Here is a 26,265-nt window from a genome sequence, read left to right as displayed (position 1 = left end):
TTAGAGAAATATATGTGTGTAAATAGGTGAGTATTCCTGTATAAAAGAAAAATTAGATACCTAAAGCATAAATAAATATGAGTGAGAGGTTGAATTACTACCTTCCTTAAGGTACATAAAAGAAGTGCAATTATTTAATTTTTGTAGCCTGTACATACAAACAGTTACCAAAATTAAAGGAATATTAAAAGCCATACAGTAAAAAGTCTTGCTCCCTTCCCCATTCAATAGCCCTTTCCCATTACCACAATCTCATAGGTAACCACCCAGTAGTTTCTTATGATGCTGTCCACAAGCAAATACAAGCTAATATAAACATGTACTCATTTCTACTCCTTTGTTACACAAAAGACTGAATACTAAATTCAATGTGCTTCACTTTTCTCACTTAACAAGATAGCTTGGAGATCTTTTTTATTTTTCTTGTTTTCTTTTGAGAAAGATTAGCCCTGAGCTAACATCTGCCACCAATCCTCCTCTTTTTTGCTGAGGAAGACTGGCCCTGAGCTAAGATCTGTGCCCATCTTCCTCTACTTTATATGTGGGATGCCTGCCACAGTATGGATTGCCAAGTGGTGCGTAGATCCACACCCAGGATCTGAACTGGCAAACCCCAAGTCGTGGAAGCGGAACATGCAAACTTAACTGCTGCACCACCTGGCCAGCCCCTTGGAGATCATTTTTAATCACTGAAGAAAGAGCTTATTTAATCTTTCTACAGGTGCATAGTACTTCATTATACAGAAGAAACATAATTTAAGCAGTGGCCTATTGATATCCCATTCAGTTATTAATATTTTGTTATTACAAAAATGCTGTAGTGGATAAAACTGTGTTCATGACATAAGACATGGACACTAATTGGGAACAGGGTCAGACTACGTAGGAGAAGGGTGAGGCTGGCAGTGCTGGAAATGAGACACGAGGATAGCTCTGGGGAAAGCTGGGTAACAGCACTGTGAACTTGGGGTTTGTAAAGGGAGAGGAGAGGGGAGCCCAGGAATGAATTGGAGAACTGGAGCCACAGAAAGAGAACTACCAAGAGGAATCATGAAAGAAAGTGGTCAGGAGAGGACCAACAAATGAAGGGGGACAGGAGGCATATGATGGGGTATCATGGACCTTGAAAATATTTAAGAATGTGAGAAAAGCAGGGAGAGAGAACAGAGGCTGCCACTTCATGCCCCTCTCTGAACTCCCTTGTCACTTCAGCTCCCAGCCCAGCAGTTCCATTGCTCACGTCCTTTGTGGCAGGCAGCACAATCTGGGTGCTATCAGATGAGAGAGAATATCTCCTTACTTAGCCCTTCCTCCCAGACCTGGAGAAAGGCCACAAATTAGACAACCACCCTGGGATTGTAAAAGTATCCAGAATCATGGACTGAGTTCATTTTCTAGTTCTCTCTCCCTGTAACTCTCCACTGAGTTCATTCTTCTCTCTGCCAGCCAAGAAAATATGCAGAGAAGTACTAAGGCAACAGGACTGTGGGACTGGAAATCAAGAGAATATGTTTAAGCCAGGGAAGGAATAGGGAGCTTTACACAGCCAGAGGACATAAAGCACAGAACAGTTTACGGGAAGACGATTCAAGAACGTAGAAGCAAGTAGTCATTCAATCCTGCAGTCGGAGAATATTTTTCCTAGACTTTTCTGTTCGGAAATCTAAATATTACACACATTATCTTTACATTTAATTTTTTAAAGTTTTATTGTGAAATTGTATCATAACTTGAGAAAGTATATGCATATATGTGTGTGTTTATTTACATATATATACATATTTAAAATAACAAAGTGAATTTTTTAGTAACAACCAATCATGTTAAAAACCATGGCCATAACCTAAAAGACTTTTGTTGCACACAGATTATTTGCTTATGATTATGATGCAGATCAAAGATGAGTAAGTTCTTTTCAGATCATTCTAGAGGCCATAATAAGTGTTTTCCCATGTAATATGCCTTAGGGAAAGACTAGCTCCTGAATAGTTGACAGCATCGTTTCCCTCCATCCCTAAGGGCCTCTATAACTTTGTCATTTCGGAGGGTGAAGATGAAAGGGTTGAGGAAAGGAGTAACTACTGAAAGCAACAAGGAAACAGCCCTGTTGTACTCAGCTGCCTGCGTTTGCTTGGGTTTCATATAAAGGAACAGGCAGCTGCCGTAGCCGATCACGACACAAGTGAAGTGGGAGGCACATGTAGAGAAGGCTTTCCTCCGGCCAGAGGCTGAGGGGATCTTGAGGATGGTGGAGATGACGTAGGTGTAGGAGATAAATGTAGGGATCAAAGAACCAAAAAGAACAAAAACAGCCATTAAGAAGAGGATAAACTCCATGAAAAGAGTGTTATTGCAGGATAGTTTGAGCAATTGCCCTCGGTCACAGGAAAAACTGTTCACCACATTTGATTTGCAGAAGGAAAGATGAAATGCAGCATAAACTGGCCAAATTTGAAAAAGGAACCCAAACACCCATGGCACAATTACCACAAAGTTGCAGGTGCGGCTGTTCATAATGATGTTGTACCTCAGAGGGTTACAGACTGCCACATAACAGTCCACAGCCATCGCTCCCGGTAATACAAACTCTGTGGTCCCCACAGCATGATACAGGAAGAGCTGGGTGACACATGCAGTCAGAGATATTGTCTGCATCCCAGGGAGCAGCAACCCCCAGAGCATCACAGGGACGATAATGGATGTCACCAGGATCTCCAAGGCAGAGAGGTGGCCAAGGAAGAAATACATGGGGGACTTCAGACGTTTTTCAACACAGACAACCACAATGATGACTGTATTTCCCATTAATGTCACTGAGTAGAAAATGAAGAAGATACCAAAGAGGATATGGTGTAGTTCTTCGGAGCCAGGAAAGCCAAGGAGATAAAATTCAGTGGCACTAGACTGATTCCCCAACATTTAGTTCTGAGCTCTTGTTCCTTGTGAAATCAAGAGAGCAAAGGAGAGATAACATGTTTCTGATCTCAAAAAGATTGAAGACATTTCCAGTAAGAGAAAATATATCCTGTTCCTAGACTCCACAACATAATGCTACTATTTTCTATACAAGGTGGGTATTAAATACTTTGTGAAGGTTATGTACAATATATGAAGATAAATGTATATGTCCAAGAAGATGAGCAACAGTCACCAATACTATACCCTACGCATGAAAACCCAGCCACCTTAGTATGTACCCTTGTCTCTCAATTCACTCGACATCCTACCTCCAACTCTGTTCTAACCTGCCACACTGTCTACTTCCCTGACCACATTTACACCACCACCCCTTCCATCCTGAATGCCCTAAACTATCCTCTGTGCCCATGTCCATGTCCTGTAAAATCCTGCTACATTTCAAGAGTTATAAGACAGTATTCCTAGCCAACCCCACCCAGACACGGTTACTTCTTTTCTTTGTGTCCTCTAAACATAGGCTCCATTTGCGTTATATTCATTTTAAAATTTTTGCCTCAGTTATATTTATCATTTTGGGGGGGTTGTTTAGAATTGAGGTCTATTCAGGACATTGTCATAGGATAAGAACTATGTGAGACAAAATATTGTCTTTTCCTGACTTCTGGGGAGCTGGCTTCCTGGACTGGGTTATCCACTTCTTCCTCCTTATTTTTATCATAAAAGCCATCTTCCACCTCTCATTTCAGTGAATGTGTCTCCTCCAAGCAGGAAGACCTTCACCAGATCCCTGGTGTTGACCTCTAGCTCTGCTATCGTGATTCCTTTTGTCATCAGATGACAGCAGGGAGGCAAGGTCCAGAAGAAACTGCCATCTGTACTGCATGATCTCTGCCCTGGAGACAGGAGTCAAGAAAACAGCTTCAATATGGAGGCAAAATCCTCTATACTACCCGGGGTCTCAAATCTCTAGTTATAGCAGGGAGATAAGACCTCCAAATGGGCAGTCTGACCATCTAACCAAACTGCTGTGATCTCAGTCCCATAGAGCAAACTGGAAAATTCCAAAGAGCATATCTGCTTGTTTATGACCTTCTATTTTTTCCAGAGTCCTAGGGTAAGCACAAATGTTAGAAGACACCAAAATGATGAATGACACTGAGTTCCTTAAGATGTCTGGGCTCCTTCTCACACCATATGCAGGTCTTTGCTCAATTGTTTCCTCTTCATGAGCCCTCTCCTAGTCATCCTCTCTAAAACAATACCTGCACAATTTCACTCTCTAACCTCTTCATGGTTATATTTTTCTTTCTATTTGTTCTCATCAATATCTCAAATCATATTATACTTTACCTGTTTATCATCCAAAGCCCACATTAGAATTAAGTGCCTTGAAGGCAAGTTCTTTATTTTTTTCGTATCACCACCAGTGACAAGAGCAGAATTTGACAAAGAATGTACGCTAGAAATATTTTTAAGTGAATATATCAATTAATAGAATAAAGAACAAATATAATGAATAAGCAAAGAGCATCCAACCTGACTACTTTTCCCTCCATTCATTCTCTAAAGCATTCAATCTGTTCTGAAGCCCATCACCCTGCAGTCTCTCTTCCTGGAAGTCCCCTACAAAATGACACGCAGATATAAGGAAGAGAGGAAGAGGAACGACAGAGCAGAGTCTTTGGTAATAGCAGAGTGTGCCTATCGCCAGCACTGAGCATCCTCAATCTGCTCTTTGCTATGAAGGCATGATATGATGTAACTCATCTTCTCTGCAGCTCCCTTAGTCCATTCTTCAGGCTCTAGTGATCCTTGTCCTAGAAGCCAGCAAAGCCCAGGCCCTCCCATGATAATGCTCTTCTACTCTCTCCTTCACCAAGGGAACCCCTTGAAGAAACTCACCTCCAGAGAAGAGGACTGCACTGAAAAGTTCTATTGCTCTTCAAGCATCAACCCAGGCTACCTTCTGCCTGGATAGTGCAGAACCATGCCTGGGAGACAGCGGCAGCTCCTGCTATCTCCATTCATAGTGAATAACACTGTCCACACACAGGATCCTAGGGAAAAGTTCAGAAATAACAGTACTGAGGGAAATCCAGATGTCTCCCTCTCTCTCAATCTCTCTGCTTCTTTCTTTCTCTCCGTTATCTGTCCCCAAGGATAGTTATACACTGAGGAACAATTTGCACAGGTTCAGAGACACACTAGGGATGTAGTCAAGGAAAAGCTGAAGAAACTTTCACTCTTCCCTCCTGAGGCTAATCAAGTTCTAGAACATGGGAAAGTTTTATGCAATGGGCAAACTTGAAAGCTCCTAGTCAGGAGTTTCTCAGCACCCAGGTTGCCTTCCTCCCAGGCCCTTACTTATCACAGCAATCTAAGCTGTGAATAGTCAACCCCCTCATCTGCTCTGTGCTTCTCCCCAATTCCATTTAGCCCAACAAGGCCTAAGCTACCTCCGAGCTGATGACCCCACTAATGGCTCCAAGATACATATGGAAAACCTAGAGGCCACCAAATAGACTTCTGTCAAAATTTTCTCTTCATCTCCAAGCTTTCATGAAGCCCATCTTTCCCAGATGATCTCTACACTCCCTCTACCACATACCCTCTTGCCATAGTTATGGGAACCTGGGAAGAGAGAAACAGAGAGCTCTGCCACCTACTCCAACCTCATGGTCTGTTAATACCACAGCCCATTCCAGTCTCTCCAACATGCCTGCTTCCCAACTATGGCTGTTCAGCCATACACTTCCCTTGTAGATCTTCAAATGCTACCAGGGCACATTCCTGAGCTGCTTGAATTGAGGGGTAATGATCAAAGAAACAGTGTTCACAATTGACCAAGAAAAAGAAAACACTACTTAAAAGTGAGGATGACTGAGATGTTGAGTAAAATAGCAAAATCGTATTTAAACTATTTGTTTTTACATTTTGAAGAACAATTGTCATTCTTCATAAAATTAGCATAGGCCATGATTTAAAAATCGAATGGAAAGATATAAGGTAAATGTAAATGTCCCTCTACCCCTCTGCCCAATTCTCCTCATCTATCTCCTAGAGCTAAATGTTATTATAAATTTCTAGTATATCCATACAAAAGTTTCTGTGTATATACACAAATATCTCTATATATTCTTTATAAGTAAATGATATTTTAATAAACATAGTTTCCTACTATTTTCTTCTTGATATATATAAAATATGATATATATAAAATATATAAAATATTTTATATATGTGTGTATATGCATGCTTGTGTGTATACATTAAAACTTTCCATATTATTAATTATATATGAATCACATTTAAGTGATTGCTTAATAAATATTTACTTTATGAATATACTGATCATTTACTTAATGAGTATACTGATGAATATTTGTTTTTTGCCACTTTTTCATTTTGTAAACAATGCAGTAATAAGTATCCTCATATGTCTGTAAGTCTTGTGTGCAAGTATACCTTTTTAATTGTATTAAATTATTACCTGTTATCAAATCACCCTCAGAAAAGTTTCATCAATTCATAATCTCTTGAAATAAGATTATGTTGAGACTATCCCCAGAGCCTCTGGGCAGGATGTTTTTATTTCCATGTCAACCCTGTGATGTTAGCAATAGTTGATAGCAGATGTATAGATCTATTATTTCACTGGGGGCTGCTGAATGGTGATATTCTAACTGCACTGGGCAATTGGAGCATGAGCACATGTCTTAGAACCAAAAAGATGGTGAACCATGCCTGGGCAGGGCAAAGCCAGGGGAAACTCTGGTGAAGGCCCATAGCAGTCTTGATGTGCAAATCGGTCATCTGACCTGGGTATAAGGGCGAAAGACTAATTGAACCATCTAGTAGTTGGTTTCCTTCGAAGTTTCCCTCAGGATAGCTGGCACTCTCACATGTGAACCCATGCAGTTTTATCCAGTACAACGAATGATTAGAGGTCTTGGCGCCAAAACGATCTCAATCTATTCCCAATGGGTAAGAAGCCCACTGGCATGGAGCTGGGCATGGAACACAAGTGCCTAGTGGGCCACTTTTGGTAAGTAGAAGTGGCACTGCAGGATGAACTGAACACCAGGTTAGGCATTGATAACTTGATAACTATAGTTTTATAATAGACTTCAAGTCTCAGTAGTGTCAGTACTTCGACTTTGTTCGTCAAGATTGTATTGATTATTCTGGATCTTCCGTCTTTCTGTACAAACACTATTAACAGATTGTCAATAGCCACACAATAAATTATGGGGATTTTGATCGAGATTGCATTGAATCTATAAATCAAGTTGGGAAGAATTCACATCTTAATAATATTAAGTTTTCTTATCCATGAGCATGAGATATTGCTCCATTTATTTATTCTTCTTTTATTTCTTTAATCAGAGTTTTGTGGTTTACCTCATGTCTATCTTGTAACAATTTTGTTAGGTTTATGCTTAAATTTTTTTGGTGCTAATGTAAATAGTGTTGTGTTTTTAATTTCAAATTGCAACTTTTTCTTGCTGGTATATATGAAAACAACTGACTTTTTTATCTTAACCTTATATCCTGTGACCTTACTATAATCACTCATTATTTCCAGGAGTTTGTCAAGTCCTTGGGATTTTCTACATAGACAATCGTGTCATCTGTGAACAAAAACAATTTTAGGTCTTCCTTCTCACTCTGTGTATATTTTATTTCCTTTTCTCGTCTTATTGCATCAGTTAGGACTTTCAGCCCAATAAGAATGGTGAGAGGGACATCCTGCCTTGTTTTTAATATCCGGGGAAAGCATCTAGTTTCTCATCATTAAATATGACATTACTCGTAGAGTTTTTGCTGTTCCTTATCCAAGCTTCTTATATATCAAACTGGAAACCAGAAGTCCCTTGAATCATTTGATTTTAATATAAAACACAGATGCAGAAACACCACACAAAGCAGTAGGTCCTTATTGTTGAAAGGTACTCATAGCTTCCCTTTTGCTTTCCCAAGGATGGAGCTAATGCTCAAGTTTGTGGTCTCTCCCTGACCTGCGGATTCGTGCCAACCTTCTGCACGTGCTCACTAGGCTTCTGCCAAAGCTCACTCAAACTGCCATTGGGAATGCACACAGGGAGCCAGCCACATGGTGGGAGGTGTGTGGGTGAGGCACACTGAGAGCTGAGGATGCCCATGGGGTGGTTGGGAGGATCCACAGACAAGGCGTCCTCAGCGCCTGGTGTGCAGGCATTTTTATCTGACCAAAGTGACAATGAAGCATGGTGCTGGAATAAAAACAGTCAAGTCTCAAAAACCTTATCTCATATGAGTTCTCTCTTAGAAGGATGCTAGAAAGTCTGTACCATCAAAACTTGGAAGCAGAAGGCAGCCCAGTGGCTTAGCATTTAAGTTAGCATGTTCCACTTCAGCAGCCCAGGGTTTGCTGGTTCGGATCCCAGGTACAGACATACCCACTGCTTGTCAATCCATGCTGCGGTGGGCATCCCACATACAAAGTGGAGGAAGATGGGCACAGATGTTAGCTCAGGGCCAGTCTTCCTCAGCAAAAAAAAAAAAAAAAAGAAAGGAAAAAAAAGAAGAGGATTGGTGGCAGATGTTAGCTCAGGGCTAATCTTCCTCAAAAAGAAAAAAAAAAACCTTGGAAGCAAACAAGAAAGAAGGCCTACAGAGCACAAAGCACAAGGAAAAAATTTATTGTTAGGTTTAGGATATCTGTAGGGGCATGTCAGGAGAAAAACAATAGGGTGACTATTCAAGCAAAATTTTAAAATAAGGCAATTATTAACTAAAGGAAAAACAAATTGATAAATCAAGAAATACCTATATAAGGATATTATCTATAAATATATACCAGTAGAAATAGTTGAACACAGTTGCCTCTGAACAGGAGTACTGTGGATCAGAAGGGAAAAGGTGACAGTCTGATAGTTCACTATATAAATCATTTAGAATTGTTTGATATTTTTTCTTTTTTATTGTGGTAATAAATACATAACAAAAAATTTACCATTTTTAAGTTTAAAAATGGCATTAAATACGTTCACATTGTTGCACAACCATCAACACTATCCATCTGTAGAACATTTCATCCTCCCAAGCTGAAACTCTGTCCCCATAGGTTAATAACTTGCATTCCCCCTTCCCCAAGCTCCTGCTACTCACTATTTTACGTTCTGTCTCTATAGAATCGACTATTCTAGGGACCTCAGATAAGTGGACTCATACAATATTTGTCCTATTGTGTCTGGTTTATTTCACTTAGTATAATGTTTTCCAGATTCATCAATATGTAGCATATGTCAGAATTTCGTTGTTTTTTAAGTCTGAATAATATTCCATTGTATGGATATACTACGTTGTGTTTCTACATTCATCTGTCAATAGACTTTTGGGTTATTTCCATATTTTGAATATGGTAAATAATGCTATTATTGCAAATAATGCTGCTATTTCCTTTTATTTTGGATTCTCAAGAGTTATTAATAGTAAATTACATAAACATTTGGGTGTAAAGGTAATTGTTCAGCTATCACATGTGAAGGGAAAATCCCCAGGGTTGGCTTGGCTCCTCTGATTCAGAATCTATAATAAGCAGCTCATAGTTGCTAAGCACTGGTGGTGAATCTGAGTGGGACGGATGACATCAGGCATAGTGTTCAAAAATAATATTCATTCTTTCTATTGGAGGGCTGGAGGGGGCTGCAGGTAAAATGGATGAGGACTCTAACATACTAGAATGACTTGATAAAAATACGTATATGGTTTCTTAGGAATTGTAAAGCCTACCAGACAGTTTTGTACAATGGTATCATAACAAAAGAAAGATATAACATGTGAAAGTAAAGCCACTGGTGCATGCAGATGGAAGACACAGGAGCAAGCCTAATGTCACAGAGGAAGGACAAATATGCCTACATTTGAAATGAGTCATAGAAAACAGGTATGAGAGACAAATGAAAGATGAAGGATTGACCTACCATAAAGAATCCCCACTCAACTCCTAGGTCAGGCAGAAAATTAACAATCATATATAAACTGAGAGAGTCCTATACCTTGAGGCTTTAACAATTTAACTACATATTCAACACAATCCCAATCAATATCTCAGCAAGTTTTTTTGTAGTTATCTACAAATTGAGTCTAAAAATTTATGTGGAAAGAGAATGCTAATAGAATAGTCAAAACAGTTCTGAAAAAGAAGAGGCACTTTTTATATCATTTATTTATACCACATGTTAATCTATCCACCTGTATAGATACATTCATCTAAATATGGGTGCGTACTGATGTCTCCAATTCTAATCTAAGACCATATGCCTTATTCTAGCCTTCTCCCCTTGTTTATCTGTAACTTACTTACCCACAGTGAGAAACCTGTCTCCCACCACTTGTCAACCTTTATTGATTTGTTCAACTGTAGTATACATGTACAGCAACTTTGGAATTGTTAATTTATACCCCCAGTGAGAAATAACTTTACTAAAAAGAGTACTATGATTGTGTGTGGTTCATTTTCTTTCTCTTTTTTTTTCTTTTTTTGTGGTGAGGAAGATTGGCCCTGAGCTAACATCCATGATAATCCTCCTCTATTCCGTGTGTAGGATATCTCCACAGCATGGCTCACAAGTGGAGCAGGTCCGTACCTGGGCTCTGAACCCATGAATCCAGGCCGCCGAAGCAGAGCACGTGAAAGTTTAACCATTCAGCCACGAGGCTGGCCCCCACGGTTCCTTTTCTTAACTTATCCTTAGAGATTCCACTCAAAACACTGTTTTCAAAGCTATGTAGGTAAGCTCCCTTCTTCCCCACTCTCATCAGAGAGGTCATGCCATACATTTACAGTGTTTGGAAGGCAGTCTCATGTGCACAGTCTTTTGACCACAAAAGAATGGCAGAAATATTAATTGACAATAGTGGTGTGACAAGAACAGGGGCTGAGATGGGACAATATTGGAACTGGGACATGTGGAGTAGGAAGCTCAGTATAAAGCTGGAAGACAGCTTGGTACACTTGGTCTTTGTGAGGAAAGGGAAGGGAAAAAGGAACATAGAACTGTAGCTAAGGGAGAAAAGAAATGGAATAAACATGTCAGAATTGAACAATATAGGGATAAGTTCCCAGGGGCTGCCTCTTTTTCTGCCCTCTCTGCCCTCCTGCCTCAGACCAGGGACACAGCAAAGTCAGTTCGCCCTTGTTATTTCAGATCCCAGAACACAGCCCCATTACCTTCCCACATTTGGTCTTGGCATGATGATGTAAGTGATGCCAGATAAGGAAACACTTCTTTCCAAACCCTCCCTCTACAGCTGAGAAAGTCCACCAATTAGAGACATGTCTGCATTAACACACATCTGGTCCTGAGACTGGTAAGGAGTCAGGGTTGAGGAGTGACTTCATGCTCACAGCTGTCAGTCGAGAAAATCTACAGGGAGGTACTGTCACTATTGGACCTTGGGAGAGGACCTCAAGAAAAGGTTGAATCCTGAGGCTGGACTTGAGATCATTCAGGGAGGTAATATGGGGAGCTTTAGGGAAAGAGGAAATCATGGAAGCACAGAACCTAGAATCAAATATTTAGGTCAGCAGTCAGACAATGAATTACACTTTCCTTGCTTCTCAGATTCAGAGGTCTGCGTGTTCTAAAAAATCACACAGGTTTTGTATGCTTACATTTGTTGAATTATATTGTAAGATGCATTATAATGACAGAATGTGTATAAATGTATGTGTTGCACTTGAAAGTTAATAAAGTGAACTCCCGTGTAGAAACCACACAGTTACAAATGGCTGTATCTTAAAATTCTCTTGTAGATCACAAACTATTTGATGAAGAAAATGATCATCTCAGATTTGAACAAGTGCTTTCAGATTACTCAGGTCCATGATGATGATCCCTGATTGTCCTTAGGACAGAGCTAATCCTTGAGGCGTTGACAACAGCGTTTCATGACATCTCGAAAGGCCTCCACGAATTTCTCATTCCGGAGGGTAAAGACAAAAGGGTTCAGAAAAGGAGTCACCACTAAAACCATCAATGAAGCCACCCGGTTGTACTCAGCTGCCTGTGTTTGCTTGGGTTTCACAAAGAGGAAGAGACAACTGCCATAGGCGATCACAACAAAGGCGAAATGGGAGACACAAGTAGAGAAGGCTTTCCTCTGGCCAGAAACTGAGGGGATCTTGAGGATGGTGGAGATGACGCAGGTGTAGGAGACAATTGTAGGGATCAAAGAACCAATAATAATGAAAACAGCCATTAAAAAAAGAACAAACTGTGTGAAATGACTGTCATCACAGGATAGTTTGAGCAGTTGCCCTCGGTCACAGTAAAAATGGTCTAACACATTTGATTTGCAGAAGGTAAGCTGAAACGTGGCATAGACTGGCCAAATTTGAAATAGGAACCCAAATACCCATGACAGGATTACCACCCAGATGCAGGTATGGCTGTTCATAATGATATTGTACCTCAGAGGGTTACAGACTGCCACATAACGGTCCACAGCCATTGCTCCAACTAACACCAACTCTGACGTACCCAAAGAAAGGTACAAACACAGTTGTGCACCACATGCAATCAGAGATATTGCCTGCATCCCAGGGAGCAGCAACCCCCAGAGCATCAAGGGAACGGCAGCAGATGTGGTCAGGATCTCCAGGACAGATAAGTGGCCAGGGAAGAAATACATGGGGGACTGCAGACGTTTATCAACACAGACCACCATGATGATGACCGTGTTTCCAATAAATGTCACAGAGTAGAGGAAGAAGAAGGTGGCAAAAAGAGTATTGTGTAGTTCTTTGGAGCCATGGAAGCCAAGGAGATAAAATTCTATAGCACTAGAGTAATTCTTCAACATTTAGTCCTGTGCTCTTGCGCTTTGTGAAAAGGAGAGAGAACACGCTTCTAATTTCAAAGGACTAAAGATATTTCCAGGTTGAGGAAATAACTCCTCTGCTCTTAGGCTCCACATCATCTTCCACTATTCTCTGTACAAAGTCGATGCTAAATGTTTTATGAAGAAAATATATAATATATGAAGATAAATGTATACGTCCAAGAAGATGAGCAACAGTTACCAATAACACCCTTAGGCATGAAAACCCACCCATCCCCGTATGCACCCTTGTCTCTCAATTCACTGGACATCCTGCCTCCAACTCTGCTCTGACCTCCCACCTTGTCTACTTTCCTGACCACAACGGGCTCGTTATACCACCATTCTTTCAATCTTGAGTGCCCTAAACGGTATTCTGTGCATGTTATGTCCATGTCCTGCAAAACTGCTGAATACAACAGTTATAAGAAAGTTTTCCTAGCCAGTCCCACCCAGATATGGTTACTTATTTCTCTTGTTTCCTCTGAATGTAGGTTCCTTTTGCCTTATATTCACGTTAAAATTTCCACTTCAGTTATCTTTATCATCATTTCTGACTGTGGGTAGGGCTGCCTGGCAGGGAGGTGCGGTCTACTCAGGACATTGTGATAAGATAAGAGCTATTTTGAGACAAAATATTGAGTCTTTCCCTGACTTCTTGGGAGCTGGCTCCCAGGAGTGGATTATTCACTTCTTCCTGCTTTTTTTGATGAAAGCCATCCTCCTCCCCTCATTTCAATGAATATGTCTCCTCCAAGCAGAAGGGGCTTCACCAGCTCCCAGTTGGTGACCTCTAGCTATGATATTATGATTCCTTTTGTCATCAGATGACTGCAGGGAGGCAGGGTGCAGAAGGAGTGAAGAAGCTGGGACTTTCCTCCCCAACTCCCTCTGTCCTGCATGATCTCCACCCTGAGATGAGGAAACAAGAAAACAGCTATGGTTTACAGGCAACACCCTCTGCCTTCCCCAGTCTCAAATCTCTACTTCCAGCAAGGGGACAAGACCTCCAAGTGGGAAATATCTCCCTATTGCCAACTAGCCATGGTCTGAGTCGCTAGAGCAGCTTGGTAAAGCCTCCAGGGAATATCTGCTTATCTATGTCCTCCCATTTTCTCCAGAGTCCTATAAAAAGGAAAATGTCAGAAAATACCAAAATGGATCACATTGATCCCCTTAGGATGTCTGGGCACTTTCCCTCACCACATACAGGTCAGTGCTCAAATGTCTCCAACCCCTGGGCCCTACCCCAATCATCCTCCCTAAAACAACACATGCATTTCTTCATTCTCTATCCTCTCATTAGGCTGTATTTTCCTCTCATTGGCTCTCATCTATGCTCTCTGCTATGGAGGAGGGCTTTGATGTAGAGCTCATCTAATATGCAGCTCCCTTAGTCCACTCTTCATGCTCTAAGTGTCCTTGTTCTAGACAGCAGCAAACTCCAGAACTTCCCATCCTGATCCTTTCCTACTCTTTCCTTCACAGAGGGGAATGCCTGGCAGACACTCACCTCCAGAGAAGGGGACAGGACTGGAAAGTTCTATGGCTCTTCAGGGATCAGCCCAGGCTACCTCCTGCCTGACTAGTGCTGAGCAGAGCAAGCTGCTGATGTCTTCACTCTCAGTGAATGAGAAAACTCTTCACACCAGCACTCGGGAAAGATATCCAATAATAATAGTGCTGGGGAGCCCAACTGTCTTCCTCTGTCTCTCTCCCTCCTTCTTTCCTTCTCCTCTCTGTCCCCAAGGAAAGTTATTCATTGAGGAACTAAATTTGTCAACTTCAGGGAAACTCAAGGGATACAGCCAAGGGAAAGCCAGAGAAACTTCCCCCTTGCCCTCCTAAGGCTCATCAAGTTTTAGAACATGGAGAAGTTGTGTGTAATGGACAAATGTGAAATCTCCTAGTCAGGAGTTTCCAATGCCCAGACTGCCTTCCTCCCAGACCCCAAGTCCTGGTTATGATCAAACAGTCCAGGCTGTAAATAGCCAGCTCCCTATTCTCTCTTTGCCTCTCCCTGATTCCACTTAGCCCTGCAGAGCCTAAATGACGCAAAAGGAAAAGACACCACAAATGTCTCCAAGGCACACATCAAAAACCCAATGGCCACTAAAGAGCCCCTGTCAAAAGGTTTTTTTCATCTCAAAGCCCTAACAATCTCATCTTCTCCAGATGGTCTCTGCACTCCCTCTACCAGACACTCTCTGACCATAGTCATGGGAACCCCGGCATGATGGCAAGAGAGGATCTGCCACACAAACCAATCTCAGGATCTGCTGATGCCACAGCCCATTCTGGCCTCTCCAACACGATGCTTCCAGCTTGGGCTGTTCAGTCATATCTCCCCTTCTAGGTCTTCAAATGCTACCCAGGAACCTTCCTGAGCTGCTTGAAGAGAGAGATAAAGGCTGAAGAACCAACATACATAAGTAACAAAAAAATAGTGTAAAAAGTGAGGATGGCTGGGGAGCTTAATAAAATAGAAAAATAACACTTAAAATATTTATATTTCCTTTTTAAAGAACAACTTCCATTTATCACAAAACTAGCACAACTCATGGTAAAAAAAATAAAATTTTATAGAGGAATATAAAACAAAAATGCAATGTCCCTCTCAAAAATGCCTGATTTTCCTGATCCATCTCCTAGAGCTAAACAGTATTATTAGTTTCCATTGTGCCCATACATGCATAACTCCATATGGTCTCTACTTGCCATTTTAGGAAACATATTGTCCTGCTGCTTTCTTTTTGTTATATGAATATGTGTGTGCACTAAACTTTTCAATATTAGCACTCATTTCTCTCACATTTTGAGTGATCGCTAAATAAATATTTACCTTATTAAAAAAACATCATTTATTGAATGAGTACCCTGCTATGAAAATTGTTTATTCTAGTTTTTCACAAGTAAAAATGATGCTGCACTAAAATATCTTCATATGTAAGCCTGCATGTTTGTACAGTTATGTCTTCCTAAATTATATTAAATTTATTAGCTGTTATCAAACAATCCTCCAAAAAGTTGTGTTAATTCATAATCTCTTGAAATGAGATTATATTGAGCCCATCTCCACAGCCTTCTGCAGGAAGTTACGGGGAATTTCATTTCAGTGTTAACCCTGCGGAGATCCCAGAAATGACACTAACATATCAGGAGTCAGTAATCATACTATGAAGTAATGACACATCCCAGAGGCCCTCATCCCCATGGGAACCGTGCAGACAGCTGCCCAGGACACCTCCATCCTAGCGTCTGCCTGTTAGCTCTGAGCAGCTGTGTTGGGTCATATGATGACTGTTGGAGAAATCTGAAGGAAGGCTGCTGGCAAACGAGGAAATCTGAGGAGGGCAGACTCATTCTCCCTGAATCCTTACTGCAAAATCAATTTCTCTAGTTCAAGGCATGGTTCAGTTCCTCTACATTTCCTGTCCAGTGTTGTTTAAGGCCACAGAATGTAAGAAGGGGTGTAAACTAGTAAAACTCATTGGAAAAAAATTGTCAGTTTCTTTGGAGCTAGGTATATACCCACCCTACGATCCGGTGACTCTACTCCCAGGTATTTACCTAACAAATGAAAACACATGTCCTCACAAAGACTTCTATTAGAATGTTCTCAGCAGTATAATTCATTACAGCAACTGACACAAAACAGATATCATTCAACAAGAGAATAATTCAGTCGATCCTCATTAATCACGTATTCTGTATTTGCGAATTCATCTACTGTCTAAAACTCATTTAGAATGCCAAAGTCAATATTTGTAGCACTTGCAAGGTTGTTCACAGACATGCGCAGGTACGCTCAGAGCTGTGAAACTTTTGAGTCACCAGTGTATATGTACCCAGCTGAGGTTGAAGAAGACAACATCCTGCCTCCTTATTTCAGTTCCCATATCGTAAACAAGTATTCTCTCAGCTGCCTAATTAGAGCCATGTTTTTCACATTTTTGTGCTTTTTGACAGTGACTTTGCTGTTTAAGATGTCTCTCAGTGTTGCTAAGTGCAAGAAGGCTGTGATGTGTCTTATAGAGAAAACAAGCTTAGAGTGATAGATAAACTTCAATATCCAAAATAAGTGTTAGATAAGCTTCATTCAGGCATGGGTTATAGCGCTGTTGACTGTGGGTTCAACGTTAATGAATCAACAATATATATTACCTAAGGTGTCTGAACAGAAGCACACATGAAACAAGGTGATGTATTGATCAGTTGATGAAAATGTTGTGACAGAGTCTCACTGGAAGCCATCTCAGAATTTCTCCTACAAGCAACAGTTCAGGATTCTCTAATTCAGTGTCCCCAGCAACTTTATAGAACACAACTACCACAGATATGAGAATCAACTGTATATGCACATGAGGAAATACTACTCAGCAATAAAAAGTAACAAACCACTAAGACACACAATATGGATGAATTTCATAAACCTTACACTGAAGGAAAGAAGCCAGACACTGAAGAGTGCATACCTTATGACTCCATTAAATAATGCTTTAGAAGTCAAAAATAATCATAATCTATGTTTAAAGAAATCCAAAAAGTGATTGCCTTGGTGCTCGGGGGAAATTGACTTGAAAAAATAAGGAGGAAATTCTGGAATATATTATCCCCTTTATACATTGCTGACTTCTTTTTGCTACCTTTTTATTCAGGATTTTTACTTCTAGGTTTATGAGAGATATTGTCTGTAGTTTTTCTTTCTTATAAGTTCTTTGTCAGGTTTTAGTATCAAGGTAATTTTGGTTGTACAATGAATTGGCAAATATGTCCTCTTTTTCTATTTTATGGAAAAGTTTGGTATTGTTTCCTCCTAAGGAGTTTAGAAGTTTTCATCAGTGAAAACATCTAGGCCGGGAGTTTTCTTCATGGGAAAGTTTTTAATTACAGGTTGTGGTAGCTACATAACGGCCCACCTCCCAAAAAACTCCACACCCTGGTTCCCAGAACCTGTGAATCTTACCTTGTATGGCAAAGAGGACTTTGAAGTTGTTATTTAGGCTCTTGAGATGAGGAGATTACCCTGGAATATCTGGGTAGTCCCTCGACGACTGGTAATGTTTCTTGTCTTCAGTCTAGTTTCTAGTATTATAGAACAGCTCCAGGTTTCTTAAGCTTATTGCTTGCATTTTATAACTTTTTCTACTATTTGAATTACAATCTGTCCTTATATTTCAAGCATATCACATGGAGACATCACAGAGTTGGGCTGAAGACCTCTGACTTTTATCCATTCTGACAATCTCTGCCTTTTAATCGGAGTGTTCAGTCCATTTACATAGAATATGATTATGGATATTTTTTATTTAGGTGTACCATTTTCCTATTTTTTTATTTTGTCCTATCTGTATTTCTGATCTTCTAATCTCCATTTCTTAACTTTTTCTGTATTAATTAATATTTTTAATTCTCTGTTATAGTTTCTTTATTAGGATTGTAGATATAGCTATTTGGATTATTCTAGTGTTTGTTATTGGGATTATAATATGCACTGAAATTATCACCGTCTACTAAGAGTTGATACTGCAACATTTTACATAAAAAGTAAGAGCCTTGGAAAAGTACAGTTACATTTATGCCCCTATCTATTATGATTTTCTTATCATATATATTAAATCTACAGATACTATAATCCCCACAACATAGGACCATAATTTTTTGCTTTAAAGACTCATATGTCTTTTAAAGGAATTATGAGAAGAAAACACATATTTTACTCCTGGTGTAAGAGATGTATATTTATATTCCTAAATTCTACCTGATTGGTTATGTTAGGGCTTCTTATTCTCACTTTTTATCCATTTGTTCTGAGACGTATGTCAGAGAAGCATCTAAGAATGATTCTCCCAAAAGTGAGAGCCACGTGACTGAGTCAAAGACTGGTAGATTACAAGGCTCTGGGGAGGCCACCTACTGCAGGAATCTGCCCTGTAACATTATTACCCAGTGGGCATTGAAACACAGCTCAACAATTTCTCAGGATGGTGAACACACAGCTTTGGAAGGGAGCTCTTATTATTCGACTGTTCAACTTTATGTTAAGCATTAAACTAACTTAATGTAACTTCTACCCATTGTCCAATTTCTGCCCTTTTGAGTTACATGGACTGGCTTTTAAATGTCTTCTCACTTAAATCTTCAAAATTCTATACAAAATATTACCAATTCCAATAACTATGCCACGGAATCTTGACCTTCCAACATCCAGACTACCCACGTTTCGATGCAACGTGTCTTGTTGTGGGTTTTCTTTCATATGTTCATGATATTCTGCACTTACAGGCTTCTTCAAACTGCGAAGACACATGCTTCAGTTCTGGGAGATTTTCTTACGTTTTCTTTTATAATCTGCTCACTTATGTTTCACTTGCTCTATCCTTATGGAATACTCATATCCAGATAAGGGGCTCCCAAAGTAATCTTTTAAATTTCTTAACTTTCTCTCTAATTTTCCAACTTTTTTGACTATTTTTCATTTTTTGTGCATATTTCTTTGATTTTTTTCTTCAACTGATTTGTGGATTTCTTTTTGCTAGTCCTAATATTATATTCTGGGAGCCCTTTCTTTTATTTTCTGATTGTTTTTTACATAGCATCCTCTTCTTCTTTAGAATATAATATGTTCTAATTTTATGGATATATTGTAGGTCGTTTTTTATCTCAATTTCTTTTGCTCCCTATCTGATCTCTGTTTTCCTCAAATTATTTTCTCTTTTATTTCTCTCATAGTGAAAGTTCTTCTTAAGTATATCTGGTCCTTGACTGTCCTTTCATAATTTGTTCATGTTTCTCTCTCTCTCACTCTTTTTAAGCTATAAATTCTGTATCAGTAATCCTAAAATCTAGAGCTTTCCCAAGTTAATGTTTTTTAATGACAATAAAGTGTCTTTTCCAGCTGTTGTGGTGGGTGGGTGGAACATGGATAAAGTAAACAACCGTCCTGGATTGACAGCTGACTGAGGGAGTTCCCAGGATGTGGGACTTTCAGATTTAAAACTGGGACAATCCTAGGCCAAGTGAGATGAGTTGTTACCCTACTTGTGAACAGGTGTTTCCTTGGGTACACAGAAAATGCAAGGGACTCTTGGTGTATAACTGCTCTTCACACTTTTTTAGTCAATATCCCTGTTTTTAACCCCAAGTCTCACCCTCTCAACTTCCATGGTAACTGGTGCCTCCATGGGCCGAGTCTCTCACTGGTTCTGTTGAGTGAATGGATTTGCTTCTCTTTGGTTTTCCCCATTGCAGAAAGCTAGTTTTCATTTCATAATCTTATTATGTTGGAAACACTTCCTCTGCTTTTCCATGTCAAAAATTAATCGAAAAATGTCATGCATGGTACTTTTTTTTCCCATTTGCTTTGTACTTGTTTGTTAACTCTTTTTTTATTCCAATAGTGCCTTTTAGTATGGTTCTGGGAGCAAGTGCAAATGAATGGCCAATTGATCATTTTAAACAGAAAGTCAGGCTATTTGTTTCTTCTTTTCCCTGGAAGTTAACTGTAGCATCCTAAGGGAAGGGTCAGCTGTCTGTTTTTCCAGAATCTTGATCCTGCCTTATGCTTTATCCAATATTTTCTGACCCTGAGCTGATTAGGGTACATAGGAGTTATTAGGGCACTCCTATAAAGTGAAGGTGGTCCAATTTGGACGAGAGGAAGAGAATGAACTACAGCTGTGTTTTGATGGGAGGTAAGGATTGAAGCACAGCAGATTAGGAAGAGGTGCCTCCTCTGAGCAATCTCTGGTCCTTAGGGAGTCATGGAGAGAGGATGCATGTATGAATAGCTCAGGGTACAGAACCTTGGAAATTATCCTGTTTTCCTGGTCCAGACTGAGCCTGAAAAAAGGGTTAAGATTAGAAAAGTAGAAAAAGGAATAGTTATAAATAGTCCCTAAATAGCACAAGAAACCAAGATAGGTCACTTCCAAAGTCAGTGTCATTGACACTATAATTGGAGAAGTGGCATCACTAACAATTTGTAACACAGATATCACAGTGCAGGATTACCCTCTGATCCAAGACTGCTGGCGTTGTGCTGGGAAGTGGAGTGGTGGGTTACACTCGAGTGTGTGTGTACTTGCATGCATGCACACACATGAGTATGTCATAGGAACACAACTAATAGATGTTAATCTTTAGTTAATATATAGTTGTTTAATCCTTAATTAAAGGTCTTCTCCAAATGCCACTGGACAGTCGGTGGAGATTTCTCCATCTTTGGGCATCTGTAAATGTCAGAGCCATCTCGAAATCAGGAAAAACATTTTTCTCCACTCAAGAAGTTTTTCTGCATTGACTCACAAGGGACTAATTATTTTGTCACTTTGAAAACTTTGAATTAAAGCAATTATCTACTTCCTAGATGGCACACACCTTCACTCAGCTTCTACTAATATATCAGGGCACAAAATCACTCAGAATGTTCTCTTGAGAGACTCTCTGCTGCAGCTCTCCCAGCTTCTTATCATGCCCCTCTCCCCATCACAAGTCAAGTACGGAAACATCTTTTTTTCTTACTCTTCCCTTCTGAAGTGATGAAGTTCTTGCCTTCTGAGTTTGAGGGACTTGGGTTAAGATATACAAATTACCCCATCATCACCAGCATCACATGAGAATAGCCCTGTCTCAGATTTAGATTAATATAAAATGTAATTTATTAGGGCACTATTAGGCAGATGTTTTCTTAACCTTGGGGCTGAAGGACTGTTCTAAAGGAGAATTCTATAAAATATTTGCCATTAATTTTCTAAAGACCTTTGTCTTTGGTGACTCTTTGTCCCGATCCTATTTTTGGAGATAGAGTCTGAGAGTTAGAACCTCTGGAATCTTAACCTGAGCTTTGTATTAACTCATCAGGTAAGCTAGACCAAGTGATTCAGCTTCCAAAATCTCATTAGAACTGGAAGAAAGGATGTCTTGAAAATTGATAGAAAATCTGTCCTGGTGAGACTGATCCTTAGATTCTTTGGTCATCTTCCATTTTCTCTTGATTTGTCAGGGACCATGGGTGTGTGTAATGTCACGTGAGAAACTCTGGGCTGGTGTTTACAGATGAGGCAAAAGTTGAGTTGGATCCCAGCTTGCTAGATGGAATCCTTGGATTCGTTTTATAGTGTCTGTCTTAAAATCCAAAGATCAGAGTTGACTTCCATCCCTTATCTGACTGATTGATGGTGAGCACAGCAGGGAGACTGCTTATGTGATCTATTCAGTGCTCCTCTGCAAAACTATCCTGAAATGGCTTTCAGGGATTTAGTCTGGTGGATCACCGTGCTTCCCATATTCTTGATTCATGTATATCCTGATAAGTAAAGGAAAGTAAGAGGTGTAAAGTGTCTACTGTGTTCTTGGTGCTGAGAAGACACTTTATGTTGAATAAGGACATTCTCCTACTTAACAAGAATACCATTATCATTCATGAGAAAGTTAACGTTACTTCAGTAATATGAAACATACAGTCAACGCTAAATTTTCAAAAATTTTTCCCAAATACATTTATAGCTTTTAAAAAAAAAAATCCAAAGATCTTAGCAAGGTTCATACATTGCATTTGATTATTTTCTCTTTTTTTAATTGATCACATTTCCCTTAATCATTTCAATCTTTTCATTTTATTTTGGGGTTTTTTTTGGCTGTTTCATTCCTCTTCTCAACGTCATTTATTATATTTTCACAAAATATAGTATTCCTTGAGCACCTTGTAATTTGGTCTTTGCTTCTGAGATGATTTTAACTGTTTTTTCAATTTCTTGAATTTACTTCACATTTTTTCACACCTTACTGTTTTTTTGTACACTTCTCAACAGAATTCTTTTTTAATTTTCTGATTTCCGTTGTTGTGTCATATTTGTAAATGCATTTTAATTATCATTAATTCACATTGTAGATTTATTTTACAGAAACGAATTTACCAGTCAGAGTACAGTATAGTTCTTTTTGTCTTTAGCCTTACAGTTTTCAGTTAAAATACTGTTTTCCAAAGTTACTTAGCACTTGCTTAGAACTCTGCTGATACCCAAAGTTACTCACCTCCTTTTTCTTCCACGCTTTTCAGTGAGGCTGTGTCACACATTCATAACACAGTAGATTCTTTTGTCTGCATTCCATCCTGGAATCCCCAAACTTCTGATTGCTTTTTTTAAATTTGTAAACATCAAAGTTCACTTTTTGTGCTGTGAAGATCTATGAGTTTAACAAATGCATAATGTAATCACCACTATAGTGCCATACAGATTGGTTCCATTGCCCAAAAATTCCCCTGTACTTCCCTAGTTAAACACTGTCCCCTTACTTATCCTAAAGCGGTAAGTATCCACTTACTTCTTTTCCATCCCTATTAGTTTTTCTTTTGTGCAGAATGTCATTAGAATTGAATCATACAATATGTGGCCTTTTGTTTTGGCTTCTTCCACTTAGCAAAATGCATTTAAGATTCATCCATGCTGTTATGTGAATTATTAGCTCAGCCCTTTTTATTGCTGAGTAGCATTCACATTGTATACATGGATCACAGTTTCTTCATCTAGTCACCCACTGAACGGCATTTTGGTTGCTTCCAATTGTTAGAAATTATGAATAAAGTTTATATGAACATTCATTTTCAGGTTTTTGTATGGATGCAAATTTTCCATTCATTTTAGGAAGCACAATGGCTGGATTGTGTGATAAGTCTATGTTTAACTTCATAAGAAACTGCCAAACTGCCCCAAAGTGGTTGTAACATTTTGTATTTCAAAGAGCAATGAATGAGCATTTCTGATGATCTAAATCCTCCCAAGTATGTGGATTGTCATTTTTTTTAATTTTAGCTATGTTAATGATATTTCGTTGTCTTAATTTGCAGTTACCTAATGCAAATGATGCTGAGCATCTTTCAGTATGCTAACTTGCCATCCTTGTATCTTCTTTGGCATTTACGTGTTCAGATCTTTTCCTTATTTTTCTATTGAGCTGTTTGTTTTCTCATTGTTAAGTTTAAGAGGCTTTTTTTTTTTTTACTGTATATATGTATTCTGGATACACATATCCTTTATCAGATACGTGATTTTTCAAAGTTTTTTCCAGTTTGTGCCTTATCTTTTCATTCTTTTCACAGTGACTTTTGCAGAGTAAAAAGTTTTCAATTTTGATACAGTTCAATTTTTCAATCTTTTCTTTCACGGATCCTGGTTTTGATGTTGTATCTAAAAATTCATCGTCAAACCTAAGGTCATGCAGATTTTCTTCCAGAGGTTTCACAGTTTTGCATTTACATTTAGGTCACCTTAGTAAGTAAATTTTTACGTAAAGTGCAAGGTATGTGTCAAGACTCATTTTGCTGCATATGGACATCCAATTGTTCTAGCATTAGTTTTGAAAAGACTAGCCCTTCTTTATTGAATATCTTCTGCAACTTCATTAAAAACAAGTTGTCTATATTGGTTTAGCTCTATTTCTGGGTTCTCTATTATCTTCCATTGACCTATGTGTCTATCATTTTTCCAATACTACCCTGTCTTGATCAATGTAACTTTATGGAAAGTCTTGAAATCAGGCAATGTGAATGTGAATTCTTTTTCAAAATTGTTTTGGTTATTTTACTGCCTTTGCATTTCCTTATAAATTTTAGAATCACTTTGTCAATATCTATGTAAAAGCTTCCTAAAATTTGGTTGGGATTGCATGAATCCATAGGATGAAATTGGAAAGAATTCACATCATAACAGTACTGAGTCTTCCAGCGCTTGAGTAGGGTATAACTCTCCATTTGTTGGATCTTCTTAGATTTCCTTTGTTGGTGATTTAGAGTTCTCCACTACAGATCCTGAACATATTTTATTAGATTTATGCCTAAGTACTTCACTTTATTGGTGCTATCAAAAATGGTATTATTTCTTTAAATTTCAATTCTAATTGTTCATTGCTAATATATTGGAAAGCAATTGACTTTTGTATATTGACCTTGTATCCTGTGTCCTTGTTAAAATCACTTAAAATACTTCCAGGAGATTTTTGGTAGATTCTTAGGGGATCTCTACATAGACAATCATGTCATCTTGGAATAAAGCCAATTCTTTTTCCTTTCCATTCCATATGCCTTTTATTTTGTTACCTTACCTAATTGCACTAACCAGGACTTTCAGTACAATATTAAATAGGATTAGTGAGAGAGGATATCCTTGCCTTGTGCCCAGTCTTAGCAGGTGAGGAACATTCACTCTGTCACCAAAAGATGTTAGTTTTAAACTATAAAGTTATAGTTAAACTATAAAGTTTTTGTTTTGATACCCTATGCTCAGTTAAGGAAGTTTCCTTCTATTTTTGAAAGTTTTATAACAAATGGGTGTTAAATTTTGTCAAAGGCGCTTTCTAAATTAATTGATATGATCATATGGTTTTTTATTTAATCTGCTTAAACAATGAATTACACTGATTAATTTTTGAATGTTGAAACACTCTTGTATTCTTGGGATGAACCCTAATTGTTTGTGATGTGTTATCCTTTTTATGTATTGGTGGATGTAATTTGCTAATACTGTTTTGAGGTTTTTTGTGCCCGTGTTCATAGGAGATAGAGTTCTCCACTTTTATTTTGTTGTCTTTGTCTGGTTTTTATATTAGTGTAGTGTTGGCCTCATAAATGATTTTGGAAGTGTCAATGAAATTTTAATTAAAATCCTCAGATCATTTGCTCATAACACACACAAAAAATTATTTTAAACTCATGTGTAAGAGTTTGGGGATAATCAAGAATAGCCAAATTAGTTCTAATAAAACAGAAGGATGTAAATGTCCTACTAATATTAAGATTTATTATAAACCTGTAAAGCATTTGGACTATAAGCATAAACCAATACATCATATAAATAGAATAGAGAGCCCAGAAATAGACTCATGAAATAAAAGCACTCATTATACTATAGCATGACAGATCAAATCAATGTGGAGAGGCCTGATTGTTCAATAAACTGTATTGTGACAATTGGTTATCTATACGGGGGAAAAAACAGTAGATCTCTCTTGATTTCTTACATGTCTCTTCAGATTCTCTCAAGCTCACTTGTCTCCTCGATCTTTTGCTCAACATTAACTACCACCTCCTTAGGCAAACCAGCACTGCTCCCAGAATACCTCATTCCTCCAGTAACTTAAAGACTCAAACAAACACCATTTGGGGTCCTCCACTGGAAGGGGAGAAGACAGGACCTTGGAAGAAGCAAGCAAACAAATTCCCTCTCCCTTTCTCACTACAATGGACTCTTCACAGCACAGTTTCTCTATAAAGCTTGACCAGAGTACTCCTGTATGACCACGACTGTAGCTCATCAGAAAGAGGTCAGCATGGTATTTCCTCACACTGCATTGTTTACCATGCTTTCTTGTCTACTTTCTTTCACTCTTGCTGTACGAGGATTGCACTCTTCTAAGTAAATCTTTAGCATTTAATCCTCGCCTAAGGTTCATGATTTCTAGAGAGTGCAGGCTGTCACCAAC

At 38.9% G+C, this 26,265-nt stretch overlaps 2 protein-coding genes across 2 annotated transcripts; both read right to left on the bottom strand.

The window, feature by feature from the left end:
* Positions 1 to 1,974: 1,974 nt before the first annotated feature.
* On the bottom strand, positions 1,975 to 2,919 carry LOC124243473 (olfactory receptor 9A4-like). Its single transcript, XM_046669064.1, has one exon. It carries the CDS (start codon positions 2,917 to 2,919, stop codon positions 1,975 to 1,977), a length of 945 nt encoding a protein of 314 aa, XP_046525020.1.
* An 8,904-nt stretch (positions 2,920 to 11,823) lies between these two features.
* LOC124243472 (putative olfactory receptor 9A1) lies at positions 11,824 to 12,768 on the bottom strand. Its single transcript, XM_046669063.1, has one exon. It carries the CDS (start codon positions 12,766 to 12,768, stop codon positions 11,824 to 11,826), a length of 945 nt encoding a protein of 314 aa, XP_046525019.1.
* Between the last annotated feature and the right edge of the window lie 13,497 nt (positions 12,769 to 26,265).

Source organism: Equus quagga, chromosome 8, assembly GCF_021613505.1.
Source record: "Equus quagga isolate Etosha38 chromosome 8, UCLA_HA_Equagga_1.0, whole genome shotgun sequence".
NCBI lineage: Eukaryota > Metazoa > Chordata > Mammalia > Perissodactyla > Equidae > Equus > Equus quagga.
The sequence above is the reverse complement of the archived record's forward strand: the minus strand, read 5'-3'. Positions and strand labels throughout refer to the sequence as shown.